This window comes from Dermochelys coriacea, chromosome 14 (genome assembly GCF_009764565.3).
Source record: "Dermochelys coriacea isolate rDerCor1 chromosome 14, rDerCor1.pri.v4, whole genome shotgun sequence".
In the NCBI taxonomy this organism is placed as follows: Eukaryota; Metazoa; Chordata; order Testudines; family Dermochelyidae; genus Dermochelys; species Dermochelys coriacea.
In genome coordinates this window covers 28,783,738-28,797,288 of record NC_050081.1, presented here as the reverse complement: position 1 = coordinate 28,797,288, position 13,551 = coordinate 28,783,738, and the positions used below count along the sequence as shown (strand labels likewise).

Here is a 13,551-nt window from a genome sequence, read left to right as displayed (position 1 = left end):
ATTAACAACAAGAATTTTTGCTATAAACTCAGGATTTATCAGTTGGAAGTGACAAAGGAGGAAAAAACCTGGATGTACTGATTGATCACATAATGACTATGAGCCGTCAATGTGATGCAGCCGTGAAAAAGGCTAATGCAGTCCTAGAATGCATCAGGCAAGGTATTTCCAATAGAAACAGGGAAGTGTTAGTACCATTATACAAGACACTGGCGAGCCTGTATCTGGAATACTGTGTGCAATTCTAGTCTCCTATGTTAAAGAAAGATGAGTTTAAACTGGAGAAGGGTTACTAGGGTGATCAGAGGAATAGAAAACCTACCTCATGAGAGGAGACACAAGGAGCTTGGCTTGTTTAGCTTAACCAAATGAAGGCTGAGGGGAGATATGATTGCTCTCTATAAATACATCAGAGAAATAAATACAAGGGAGGGAGAGGAGTTATTTAAGTTAAACACCAATGTGGACACAAGAACAAATGAATATAAATTGATTATCAACAACTTTAGGCTTGAAATCAGATGAAGGTTTCTAACCATCAGAGGAGTGAAGTTTTGGAACAGCCTTCCAAGGGGAGTTGGAGGGGTGGGGTGGGGGGAATCTAATTAGCTTCAAGGCTGAGCTTGAGAAGTTTATGAAGGTGATGGTATCCTGATACTGCCTACAATGGCATGTAGCCGATCTGTGACTGCTAGCAGAAAATATCTCCAACAGCCAGTGATGGGACACTAAATGAGGAGGGCTCTGTTTTACTAAAGAGTGTCTGGCTCGTGGGTCTAATTGCCATAGTTGGGGCAAGGAATTTTTTTTTCCCCAGATCAGATTGGCAGAGCCCCTGGTGGATTTTCTTCTGCCTTTGCAGCATGGGGCATAGGTCACTTGCAGATTCAAACCATTACACAATGGTAACTGCAGTCTAAAAGACACAGTAGAGTCATAACAAGGTGTGGGGATGTGGTTTATTCTTTAAGTGATAATCTCATGTCAAGGGCCTTACAGAAGAAGCGGGTTTTAAAGTGGGATGTGAATGAAAGCAGCATGTTTTCTAAATCTATTTAATTAGGTATTTCCCCATTGCATGAGCTGGTAGAGGGGTAACAAGCCCCACACAGAACTCTCTCTACTCCATGGTTCTTTATTTAATGCTATGTCTACACTTAAACCATTACAGGGACACAGCTGCACCTGCACTGCTGTAGTGCATTAGGGTAGACACTTATTACCCATCAGTGTAGTTAATCAACCTCCCCAAAAAGTGTTACCTAGGTTGACAGAAGAATTTTTCCATCAACCTACCGCTGTCTGCACTGGTGATTAGGTTGGTTTAACTACACCTCCCTAGGGTGTGGATTTTCACATCCCTCAGAGACACAGATATGCTGATGTGACTTTTCTAGGTAGACCACCTTTTACTCTGCCTTTTGGGGCAATGAGGAACAGCTATAGTCCTGGTTAAGAGAGCACAGTCCTGGCTTCCAGAGTTTATGATGCCCATAAAGTTTCATCCATATCTAAAGTACAAGGTTTCCAAGGTTTAGTCATAAAACTATATTGAATGCCCATTCATTTGAAACTTTGCACTGAGCAAATGATCCTACATCCAGCAAGAAATGAAACTGGGCTGGTCTCAGTGACCAAACCCCACAGGCTCACTGATAAAAATGTGATGACTGAGCAATCACATCACTAGAACACCCGTAGCCTAACTGACCAGGTTGTGATGTTTCATTATTTGATGGACATCTATTGTATGCATTTATTTGGCTTTATGTAAAACAATAAAGCAGACCCCATCCTCACCAACCATTAGAAGATGCAATAGAAAAATCATCACACCACACCGTAGCATATTTTTTCCTCTCCACACATATTACAAATCAAAATCTCCCCATCACTCCCCCAAACCCACCCCACTAATCTGCAAGTGCCTGCCCAAACAGACAGGCTTTGCAGTGTGACCTGAAGGTCAACGGATAAGGGCAATTTCAGACCCATGAATACCTAACTAACACGGCTGCTACTCTGAAACCTGTCATTCCTAGGGTTGTGTCTGGGACCGGAGATACCGGCTAGTGTCATTCGGTTGCACGATCCCAGGAGCAGCTTACATGCCAGAGGCTGTGTGTGAACAGCCCAGGAGCGGGGGTTCTCACAGCAGAGCTGGGTAAGGCTGGCTCCCAGAGTCAAGGCTTGGAGTGACCTAGCAGATCACCGGTCAACATGAGAGGGGAATGTCACAACCAGGCCACAGAGCAGATGACTTTCCCCAGTACTCTGCAGGGAAGCAGAGTAAAAGACTGTACTTGGAACTAAAGGAAGGGCAGGTGTCAATAGATAGGTCTTCAGTTTGCTGCTACAGCTGCACAGAGAGGGCAAAGATAGAGCTGAGAAGAGCATGGCATCATGAGGCCATTGCTGCTACCCATATGGACTCTGCCTTAAGCTTAGCTTTCCCACACTAACCTAAGAATCTTCCCTGCTGACTTCTAATTAAGCAATGCTACATTGTTTTGAATAGGTTGCTTGTATGACTGCAAAATATACAAAACACATACTTTAACAGAACAGGTTTCAGAGTAGCAGCTGTGTTAGTTTATGCTCAAATAAATTTGTTAGTCTCTAAGGTGCCAAAAGTACTCCTTTTCTTTTTAACAAAACAAAATGTTAAACTGTTTCATCACAGCACAAACAGGGGATATTTTGACCTAGAAAAGATAAAATGTTTCCACCAGAACTAAATAGCAGCTGCCCTTCATGATTTTATAAAAGAAAGAATATGACATGTCATTGGTGCATAATATGAACTATTAATGTGGCATGAAATAACTATTTGAAAAATAAAATTGAAGCATAAAATTCAAAATAAATTTCTAAAGGTTTAAAAATATTTCCTCCCCCAAGGAATTTTCATAGAAATTGATATTTCACCCACTGCCCTCAAAAGATAGATATTTATTTTTCCAACAAAAATATTTACATTTATTCCAAACACCTCTATTCCTGGCTTTGCCACTAACTCACTGCAGGGTCTCTCTCAGGGCTTGTCTACACAGGAAGCTTTCATGGTATGACAGAAGTGAATTTAAACCACTATAATTGCACCAGTGTATCTCCCCACATGGACACTTATTCTTACTAAGAGTGACCTTTTTCCATTTTAAGCTAAGCTTTAAAAAGCCACTAACTCTGGAACAAGAGTGACCATGAAGGGAGTTACATCACTGTAAGTGAAAAATTTTCAGTGTAGATAAACCCTTAGTCTGCTGAGGCACTTTGGGATGGCTGTAGAGATTTCCCCATTACACACAAATTGGCAGTGCAGTGAAAAAAAAAAATACAGCTGACGAGACTGTACTGTGAAATTGTAACACCCTGGCAAACTGTCCAACATCCCCCTCTAGTGGATAACAGCCAACTCCTGCCAGCGAGTGGAGTTAATTTTTGCAGAATTTGTACAGTGAATATGAAGCTCCAAGGTTGAAACAGTGCTGAGTGGTTACAAAAAACAACCACTGCATGAACACAGCTAATCCCTGTGTTGTACCCAGGTCAGATGAGAGTCCTGGGAACTGGTTACAATACTGTGTGTTTACAGTGTGGACAATCCAGGATTACACTGAATCATGAGACAGAGACACACAAATCTCCACGGGGCATCTTTATTTTAAAGAAAATACACAGCACAGCCACTCACTCATACAGATCCACTGGGCTGCCTCAAACTGTCAGAGTTATCACCACAGCCACAGCAGAGTGAAACCACACCAGGGCACAGCAGCAACAGCCCCCCCACCAAGAGGGGCACCCATCACCCAGAGAGAAGGCAACCCTGGCTCCTGGGAGACCACAGGGGATACAGATGAGCCCAAAGTGGGCTGCGGGACAGAGGATATGCACAAGGAGCTCTTCCTCCCAACAGACACCAAGGCCTCCCCACACCAATTAGTGCAAATTACTTTCCACGCACCTTTGACACTTATTTGTCTCAATATAAAGGAAGAGTTGAGGGGGATTTGACCTAAGGAATCTGGAGGAACCAGGCTAGGTAAGAGTACAAGGAGCTGCCCAGGGTGAACCATCTGGTGCCACCTGCTGGTCGGGGAAGGAATCAGCTCCTTGCCACCTTTCGGGTGAAGGTGTTCTGCTCAGAGGGCAGACTCCAGGCATCTTTGAGCCCAGCCGCCTTTGAGCAGCGGGGAAGGCTATAAAGTTTGCACTGGCTGCTCCTGTAATCTCTGCCACTGAGAGATGAACCCCAGGCACCAAGCACCCAAATTCTCACAGGAGCATCCCTGTTACATTGCAGGAGGTGAACGAGCAACCCACCCAGTGAGCATTGCAGGCTCCACAGGATAGGCAGAGGGGACTGACCCAGTCTGTGTTTGCACTAGGAGAGGGCATTGGCTCCAGGCCATCTTTATGTCTCAGCAGCAGCCCTCACCAACCTGTGCTTGGGGACAAGAACTAGGTTGTAGTTATCAGAGAGCTGACACTATAGGGCCCTTGTTCCATAGCTCCCGCCTTGTCCCCCAGGATGTACACATGCAGTAGCCCCAAGCTAGGGCCTGTGCCTCCACCAGGAATGTAGTCTGTCAGACAGCAGCTAGTTTCACTCCCCCTCCCCAGGACATGCAGCAGTGCCGGAGACCAGGTCAGCAAAGGCAGCAGACCACGAATAGTGTGCATAAAACCAGAGGTGCTGTTGTCTTTTCTCTGGGGAGACCCCAGCTGCCAGCATGCGGCGCTCAAGGGAACTGGGTGCTCTGATCAGTGCATGCTGGAAGCGGGGTCTGCAGGTGACCCCGCTCCAGCAAAGGGCCATGTCTGCTCCTGGCTCCAGCATGGAGCCCTGCCCCAGGGGACCTAGACAGCCCTGCTGGCTGGAATCAGCAGCCTCCATGCTACTTGTGTCAGTACAGCAACACCTGCATGGAAGTGTAGTGTCAGGGGTCACCCAGCACAGTGTCACTCACCTGCAGGGGAGGGGATGAGCAATGGCCCCTGGGAGGTGTAGTGTCAGAGGGCACTCATGAAAGGGGGGGGAGAGGAGAGGATGAGTAACACCCCCAGGAGGTGCAGTGTCTTTGGGCCCCCCCTTAGGAAGCAGCGGTGCTTTGCGGATCCGTGAAAGGCTGCTCCCCCTCAGTGCCGCAGCATCCAGCCACAGTACTCCCTCCTCACCCTGCTGGCACAGCCGCTTCCGGCTGGGCTTGCCAAGGGGAAGGGCCAGGGAGGTGGGTTAGAGGCTGACGCTGCGGTGGTGCTTGAACTGGCTCTGTCCGCCCCGGCGCTGCTCCTGCTCCTCCAGCTCATCGTTGTTGAGACTGGTGGCGTCCGACAGCCCCAGCAGATGCTCCACCGAGTCGAATTTCTGCAGGTCGGAGGCGATGGTCTGCAGGCTGAGCATGGAGAGCGTGTCCGTGGGGGGGCACTCAGCGCCCAGCCCGGCCCCCGCCTCCGCCCCTACCGGTGAGGCCCGGCGTTGGATGAGGCGCTGCAGCCTCCGGGCGTGGATCTGCTCGCTGATCTGCTCCAGGTTACGAAGCGCCACCGAGTAGCGCATTTTGGCTTGGGAGACCTGCTGCTCCAGCCCCGTCACCTTGGCCTTGTGCTCCTGGGGGTTGGAGGACATCAGGGGTTAGACAGCTCTCTCTGCCACCACACAGTGTGCACAAACCCTCCCCGCCCACCCCACCACTCCAGCCCCATCACCTTGGCCTTGTGCACCAGGGTTTGGGGAGTGGAGAAGAGGAGCCAAACCCAGGATAGAAAGACACCCCCTCTTTCCATCCTACAAATTCAGTCCACCCACTGCATGCTCAGCCCCACCCCCACTCTTCCTTGCACATATCCACGTGTGCGCACAGACAAACACACATGCACCCCACCCCTCTCTAAACCCAATCACAGCCTCACATCTCACCCTGCTCCCCTGCCCAGGCCCCACAGCCAGGGGAGGGCAGCACCCCATGAGAAAATCCATCCCTTCCTGGGTAGGGAGCAGCAACAAAGGCTGGCAGGAACATGTCACTCAGGGCACTGTGGGATCTCAGAGGGGTGGGTATGTCTCACCCCAGCTGCACACACCCCCCAGCCCCCAAATCACTGACACCGGGATGTTAGCGGGGGCGCGTGTGCATGTGCTCCGGCCCCCTTGGGGATGGCAGGATCTCAGCGGGGGCATGCGTGTGTGCCCCCCCCCCGCGGGATGCTGGGATCTCAGCGGGGGCAGATGTATGCCCCGGTCCCCCCAGGATCTCAGTGCGGCTGTAACGCCTCACCTCGAGGATCTGGTTGAACTGGGCCTTTAGCTCGAAGTAGGGTTTGCTCTTTACGATGACGCGCTTGAGGGATTTCTGCAGGCTCTGCACCTTGGCTTCGGCCTGCTGGCAGAGCCGGGTGACACGCTGGTGCTCCCGCTCGCTGTGCAGCCGCTCCTCCTCCGCCTCATTCACCTGCAGCCGGAGCAGGATGACACGCAGCTCAGAGCAGGTCCCCGTTCCCCCCCCAGCCTGTTCCCTCACGTACGCACGGAGCCTTGCAGGTCTCAGTCTCCTCCATCCACTCCCCCTCCTCCCACGCACACCTCATCCAGCTCCATCACCCCTCCCCATCCGTCCTTCCCTGACAGGGACTCGGGCTGTCACCCCCCGGTGGGGCGCAACCTACTACCCCCCCATTCTCTGTGCAATTCCTTGTGGCACCCCCACCCCTCCTCTGGCAGACTGCATGATCATTTGGTTATTGCCTCCACCATGTCCATGCTCCCAGCTCTCACCAGGCAGATGGCAAAATCCTCCTCCCGTTGTGCCCAGTCAATGTGGTCCCCCAGTTCTCCCCTAGCAGGTAGCATCATCAGCACCTCCATGTGGTTGGTATAATTCCCGCATACCCCATGATTGGTATGACTCTCTGGCCAAGTCCCCATGTCTGACTTCCCCAATGGCATGGTTCCCTCCCATGTGGTTGGTACAGCCCCCTCCCTCCCCCATGTCTCACCTTGCAAGTGGTATGGTTCCCCCCTACATGGGTGGTACAACCTCCGGCCCCACCCCCACATCTCACCTTGCAGGTGGCATGGTTGAGCATCTCCTGCCAGGTAGGGTCGAGACGGTTCTTGTCGGCCATGACGCCCTGCTCTGCCACAAAGACCATCTCGCGGGCAGCATTGTGCATGCTGACTGCCCGTTCGTACCGCAGCGCTGCCTTCTGTGTCTCCTGCTGGGCCTGTGTGGAGGGGAGAGGAAAGTCACACAGGGAGAGAGAGTAGGGCAAGGGACTCCTGCCCTCTCTCCTCTCCCAGAGCAGGGATAGAACCCAGGTGTCCTGACTCCCACCCCCCTGCTCTAACCCACTAGACCCCACTCACTCCCCAGGGCCAGGCCAGAACCCAGGAGTCTAATTTTGGCATGTGCCGGGGAGGGGGCTACGCCAGGCAGGGCAGAGGAGAGCATTCACACCTCCTTGGCCAGGCGACGGGCCTCGTAGTATGGACGCGCTTTCTCAATGCAGTTCCCCAGTTGGGAGCCCTGGGTGTTGAGCTTCCTGGCGGATTCAGAGAGGATCCTGCGGTATGTAGTCCTGGCTTCCTGCAGTGGGGAGGAGAGCAGCAGCATTGGGGCCACCATTGACTGCCAGGGGAGAGTACCCCGTTGACCCTTGCACTGCTCCTTGCAGCACAGCGTCCCCTAACGCTGCAATGGGGAACTGGGGCCAGCACTGACCACCGAGGCAGAGTGGCCCCTGCTGAGCCCCACCATGCTCCCTGCAGCACAGCACCCCCTGCTGAGCCCCACCATGCTCCCTGCAGCACAGCACCCCCTAACGCTGCACTGGGACCAGCACTGACTGCCAAGGGAGAGTACCCCCTGCTGAGCCCCACCCCACTCCCTTCAGCACAGGCCCTACACTGAGAAACTGACTGCCAGAGAGCACTCCTGCCCCCCTCCCAAGTGCTAATCCAGCCCAACTCTGCTTAGCTTCACAGGGCAGCGCAGGGGCTTCAGAAGCAGCTCCAAGGGTCACTGAATGCCCAGTAAGAGCTGCGACCACCACAAGGTAACAGCCAGGCTCGCTGGCCCAGCACGGAGACAATCGGTGGGAGCTGCCAGGGATCTCCATGGCCTGGACAGGACTGTAACATGAGGGTGGTCGTGGCAGGCTCGTGCTCAGTCTGAGGCAAGGCAGCCGGCCCCATAGGGAGCCCAGCGCTTACTCACATCCAGCTGCAGTTCCACCCGGTTGATCTCCTCGTTGGCCTGGTTGAGATGCTCCAGCTCCTCCTGCAAGGGGGAAGCAGAGCAGGAGGCTCAGGTACCCGCTCCAATGCCATGCCCAGCTCAGCAGGACAGTGCCACCCTGACAGGTCTCCCCTCCCAGTCTGCGAGAGCCCCTCCCTGCACCCCTTCCACTCCTGGCACAACTGTGAGGGATGACACCACACACACAGTGCAGCCTAGTGCACAAAGTATATACCAGGCTGTGCCGCTGGGTGACCTTGGGTAAGTCGCTTTGCCCCTCTCTACCTCATTTACCCATCTGTGAAATGCTGATAAATTTGTAGAACACTTGGCTCTGCTAGTGAGAAGTACTAGATGAGAGGTGGGGGTCATTGTGTGTACCTGTTCTGAGCAGATAGGACAGGGCTTTGTGCCAAGGACTCAGGCTCTCTAATGGCAATGTGCCTCTGACACACAACATGTATTATGGTCATGGCTGCATCATGCTAGACACTATGTACAACACCTGCAGTAACGCAGATGTGCTCTCAATTAGACAAGAGACAATGGGCTGAGACAGATGGATGGGGAGTGCAAAGGAATGACAAGTCACTTCTGATCAGCGCGGTAAGCAGCAGCCGCAGCTCCTAACCAATGTTGAGAGTCATGTAGGGATCGTGGCAAAGGAGGCACTTGAAGAAGGGCAGTGAGGTGGCTTTGTGGGTGTTTATGGGAGCTGCTGCTGCTCCCCCTCCTCCAGACAGGGGTGGCATGGCAGGAAGCAGGGAGGTGCCGCAGGAAAAATTTATCAAGTGGGTGATGAAGGCTGGTGTCACTGGCAGAGCGGAGGCTGGGCTCCACATCTCGATAGCATGGGGGGGGGGTGATAGATAGGGCCACGAAGAGCCTTAAGACAAGCAGTTTGTGTGTGATGTGAAGGGGCGCCAATGGGGAGCTCGCAGAGAGGGGTGTGGGGGAGGGAGTCACAGGAAAATGATCTTTGCAGCAGCAGCGTTCTGATCAAACGTAAGTGGGGTAAGAAGATGGGACCGGACATGGCCAGGGAGGAGGATGCTGCAGCAATCGAGATGCAAGACAGCAAGGGCCTGGATGAGAGACCTAATGCACTCAGAGAACTATTGATGATCAGAGTTGTGTAATGGTACCTGAGCTCTGCTGTTCCCTGAGGCAGCAGGATGGGACCCTGCACCAAGGATCCAGGATCTCTGATTGCGACCTAAGACACATACATTACGGTAGCCCCTAGGGGCTGCACTGTACTATCACAAAGAAAGACAATCCCTACTCTAAGGTGTGGACAGACTACAAGGGCTGGACTACAGGCTGTTGCGAGGTCCCTTCCAGCCCTACATTACCAGGATCCTAGGAAGGCTTTTAGCTCGACCAGTTTAGCATGGGCTGCAGTTACAGCTGCTTTGTCTTGGAGTCCCAGGAGATGTTAATCAGATCAAGTGAGATAACAGGATTAAAGGACACCTTTAAATCCTGATCTAGACAAAGCCTTATTTCAATTCAAAGATGTTTTATAAATCAGTTAAATTTAATTCAGGGCTTGTCTAAACAGGGAAACTGTCCAGCATACTATTATCCTGTAACAGCTACGCCCGTGTACTCCCACCCAAGGACATGCCAGTCCAGAATAAAAGTGACTGTTTACTCGCAAGTAATTATTCAGGGAGGAATGTTGTTGTAGAGAGATAAGGGGGGGGTGAGATAATATCTTTTATTGGACTTCTATTATTCTGTGTTAACAGGCCACTTCACCTTGAATGGCCCCTTAGAATATGCGCTAACTACTTTACGCTAAACGACAGGTTTCAGAGTAGCAGCCATGTTAGTCTGTATTCGCAAAAAGAAAAGGAGTACTTGTGGCACCTTAGAGACTAACAAATTTATTAGAGCATAAGCTTTCGTGAGCTACAGCTCACTTCATCGGATGCATCCGATGAAGTGAGCTGTAGCTCATGAAAGCTTATGCTCTAATAAATTTGTTAGTCTCTAAGGTGCCACAAGTACTCCTTTTCTTTTTACTTACACTAAACTATCCCTTCAACCTTGTATTAGCTGTGACACTTAGAATACCTTTCCCAGACCTGAAGACCTGCATGTAATTTGAAAGCTTGGTCGGTCCAATAAAAGATATTACCTCACCCACCATTTTTCTCAAACTTCTGGAAGAAAGTCATTTTTATACCAGAATAGCGTGTCCATGCAGGGAGTGATACCAGAATAGCTACAGCATGATAATTATTCCACTATAGCTCTGCTGGTCAATCTCTCCTTGTAGAAAAACCCTCAATGAAGAATCAGATTAAGATAAATTGTTATAAACTGGATTACAAGTGTCCACACAGGAGTTTACACCAGTTTACCACCAAACTAACCCCACAAAGACAGGTTACTGCCTTCTGCAATGGGGACTACACACATCAACAGATGCCTTTGCCCCTCTGGTGTATGTACATAGGTAGCCCTTGGTGACAGGGGGCCATTTTAACCAACACCAGGGATTGAACCTGTAATAAAAGCAAGAGTCTCCACAGCTCAAGCTAAACATCAGCCAGGCTCTGCAGCTGGGGCTGTGACATCCCCTATGGAGCAGGTCCCCATGGGAATGTGTAGCTCCCACTGGCTAGCAGCTCACACCCACACTAGTGACTGATGGCATTAGAGGAAGCCAGGTCCAGCCAGCCCTCACCTGTATCCTGGGATCCAACTCTTCCTCCACGTCTTCCTGTTCCCTTGACGGCATCTTGGTTTCGTCACCACTGCAGACATCCTCAGGGATAGGAGCCCTGAGCTCCTCACCCTCCTGCGTGGGTGTCCGCAGCTCCCCAGGAGGCGTCTGGCGCCCATCCCCCACGTTCATACCTAGAACCAGCCGCTGGTCTGAGTTCTCCATTTTGGGGCTCCCACGCCACTCCTCCCTTTGGCAGTATCAGGTCTTCCTCAGCAGGCAGGCTGCTGGCGAAGCCTTCACAGGGACACAGGCATCTTAGTGCTGGGCCCATCCACTGGGTCACACCAACACACGAGCCATGAGGAGGCAGGGAACTGGGAATGGTCGCGGCAGCCCTGGGTTACAGCAGGAGCTTGGAGAGTGGCTGGGGCATCAAGCGACAAGGCATGAGAGGAGGTATTAGATGGATGTCCCTCCTCGTACCAGCATCTGAACCACTTCTCACTGCCCAGTCAGAGGATGGAGCGACATGCTAGCTCAGTCCCCCAGAAAAGAGAGAATCAGGACCACAGAGACTCAGCAATCTGAGACAGAGACCAAAAGCCAGGAAGGGGGCTTGCTGAGGGGGTGGAAAATAATCTCCTGTGGCAGACAGCCAGACATGCCTCCACCCCCCACTGCCAGCCCCAGCGAGACCCTGATGAGAGCCAGTCCCCGGGGGGTCAGAGTGTGAAGCCTGGAGAACTGGGGTCCAGCTGGATCTGCAGAGCTAGGAGGGGAGGCTGGAAAATAAGCGGCAGAGAGTGAATCAGACATTGCTCTCTGTACCAGACACCAACAGAGTAAGGCAGACCCCTGTCAGCACCAAGACTCCCCACCCCACCAGATACACATACACACCCCAGACAAAAGGGGACCCTGTCACTTTTAAACAACACAGAAGAGTCACCAGGTTCCCACTTCATCCCATGCTATTTACTCCTTACCTCATCTATTGCTACTTCCCATAAAGCACTCTGCATCCACCCTGCACCCATCCAACCACTCTCTCCCCCATCCCAATGCACCCAGCAGCCACCCCACCTTCTCTTCCCCAATTCACCCAGCACACACTCCCACCCTTCCCCAATGCTCCCTGCACTCACCCCAATACAGCCAGCACCCACCCCAAAGTCTCCTACGTCCACTCCACATCCTCCTCCCCAATTCACCCTACACCCAATCAACGCCCCTCTCCCCCTACCCCAATGTGCCCAGCAACGATCCCACTGCCCCTTCCTCGATGCAAGCTGCACCCACCCCGATGTCCCCTGCGCCCACCCCTCCTCCCAATGCAGCCAGCACCCATCTATCAGCAGCCTACAGCCGCTCCACCCAATACAGAGCACATCAACCTCCTCTCCAATGCAAGCTGCCCATTCCCTGCCACCCTGCACCCAGCCGAACATTCCCATGCAACCACCCCTCCCCTAATGCACCCAGCCCTCCCACATCGCGAAATGCACCCTGCCCCCGCCATCCCCACCCCCCATGCACCCCGGGCCCTGGTCCCGCCCCCAGGGGTCTCGGCTCAGTGCACAGGGGCGGGCACCCCCGGGTAAGGGCGACCTGCTCTATTTACCTCCTACTCGCCAGGCTAAGCAACTAGCGGCAGCCCCTCCTCCCAACCCAGCCAGCCCAAGCGGAACCGGAACCCGCTCTTCCAGGACACCCCTTCCCCCGTCCGCATAGCTGCCGTACAACATGGCGGCTCCCATGTGCGCAGCCCCCGCTCCGTTTCTGCCCCCGGGAGGGAATAGAGCGAAACATCCCTGCCGGCTCAGAGAGATCGCTCCACTCGCTTCTCCCCGAGGTAAATAAATAAGCTCAAAGTGAGAGAGCTGGTAGTTACACGTGGACGCCGGCATTCTGGAGCTACCTTGGGCGTCGCCATCTTGGTTTACGGCCCAGCTGAAGGGAAAGTAACATCCGGGCACTCTAGGGTGCCAGCTGTTTACCTCGCCCTCTGCTCCTGCCGTAACGCAAGATGGTGACGACAACGAGGGAAGAGAATATGGCGGCGCCCGTAGCTCCACCAGTATGGCCACGTGACCCATTCGCCCCGGAGTTCTCTCCTTGGAAGGGAAGCCAGGGGCTTGCCTGCTCGCACGTTCAAGCTGGCGGCGGAGCTATGATGTACCACGTGGGGCTCAGCAGCCAATCAGAGATCCCTGGGGACGGTCCCATCTTTATCCTGGGGGAACAGCTAGCTGGAAGAAACCATTATTTTTTTAAAAATAAAAACAATTAGGTGTTAATTCAAAATAAACAAATAAACAAAAGAGTCAAAATCACCCCCAAAACCCATGTTCATTTTCTGGGGTTTATTTATTGTGAGGTTTTTTTCACATCCACTGGCCACAGTTGCCATGACGACGAAGGCAGTGGTCATAGTTGCCCTGGCAATGCCAGGTAGGTCCATGGTGTGATGGTTTGGAGGGAATGGCAGCATCACCAACCCCACAGTGTCCAAGATCGATGTGTCAGAAGACACACACACAGCGCACCCTGAAATCATGAGATTGGCTTAAAACCACAAGATTTTTTTAAAAAATAATTGTATATAAAATATGAATAACAAAATTGAGTTCT

At 52.3% G+C, this 13,551-nt stretch overlaps 1 protein-coding gene across 2 annotated transcripts; it reads right to left on the bottom strand.

The window, feature by feature from the left end:
• Nucleotides 1-3,643: 3,643 nt before the first annotated feature.
• Nucleotides 3,644-12,745, bottom strand: SH3BP5L (SH3 binding domain protein 5 like). 2 transcript variants are annotated; one of them, XM_038371304.2, is made up of 7 exons: nt 12,542-12,745; nt 10,939-11,702; nt 8,220-8,282; nt 7,461-7,589; nt 7,066-7,227; nt 6,282-6,455; nt 3,644-5,614 (listed from the first exon to the last, which is right to left on the bottom strand). In XM_038371304.2, the coding sequence occupies exons 2-7, from the start codon at nt 11,140-11,142 to the stop codon at nt 5,240-5,242; spliced, it is 1,107 nt and encodes a 368-aa protein (XP_038227232.1). In that variant the 5' UTR covers nt 11,143-11,702; nt 12,542-12,745; the 3' UTR covers nt 3,644-5,239. The 2 variants fall into 2 exon arrangements, with proteins under 2 accessions (XP_038227232.1, XP_043352916.1); XM_043496981.1 differs by lacking the exon at nt 7,461-7,589 and having other exon boundaries at nt 12,542-12,674.
• Nucleotides 12,746-13,551: the final 806 nt, after the last annotated feature.

Coding starts and splice junctions, on each gene's coding strand:
- SH3BP5L (XM_038371304.2), bottom strand. CDS start 11,142: ATGGAGAACTCAGACCAGCGGCTGGTTCTAGGTATGAACGTGGGGGAT. Junction 7,590..8,219: donor GGGTGGAACTGCAGCTGGAT/GTGAGTAAGCGC, acceptor TCCCCACTGCAG/GAAGCCAGGACTACATACCG. Junction 5,615..6,281: donor AGTTCAACCAGATCCTCGAG/GTGAGGCGTTAC, acceptor TCCAACCCCCAG/GAGCACAAGGCCAAGGTGAC.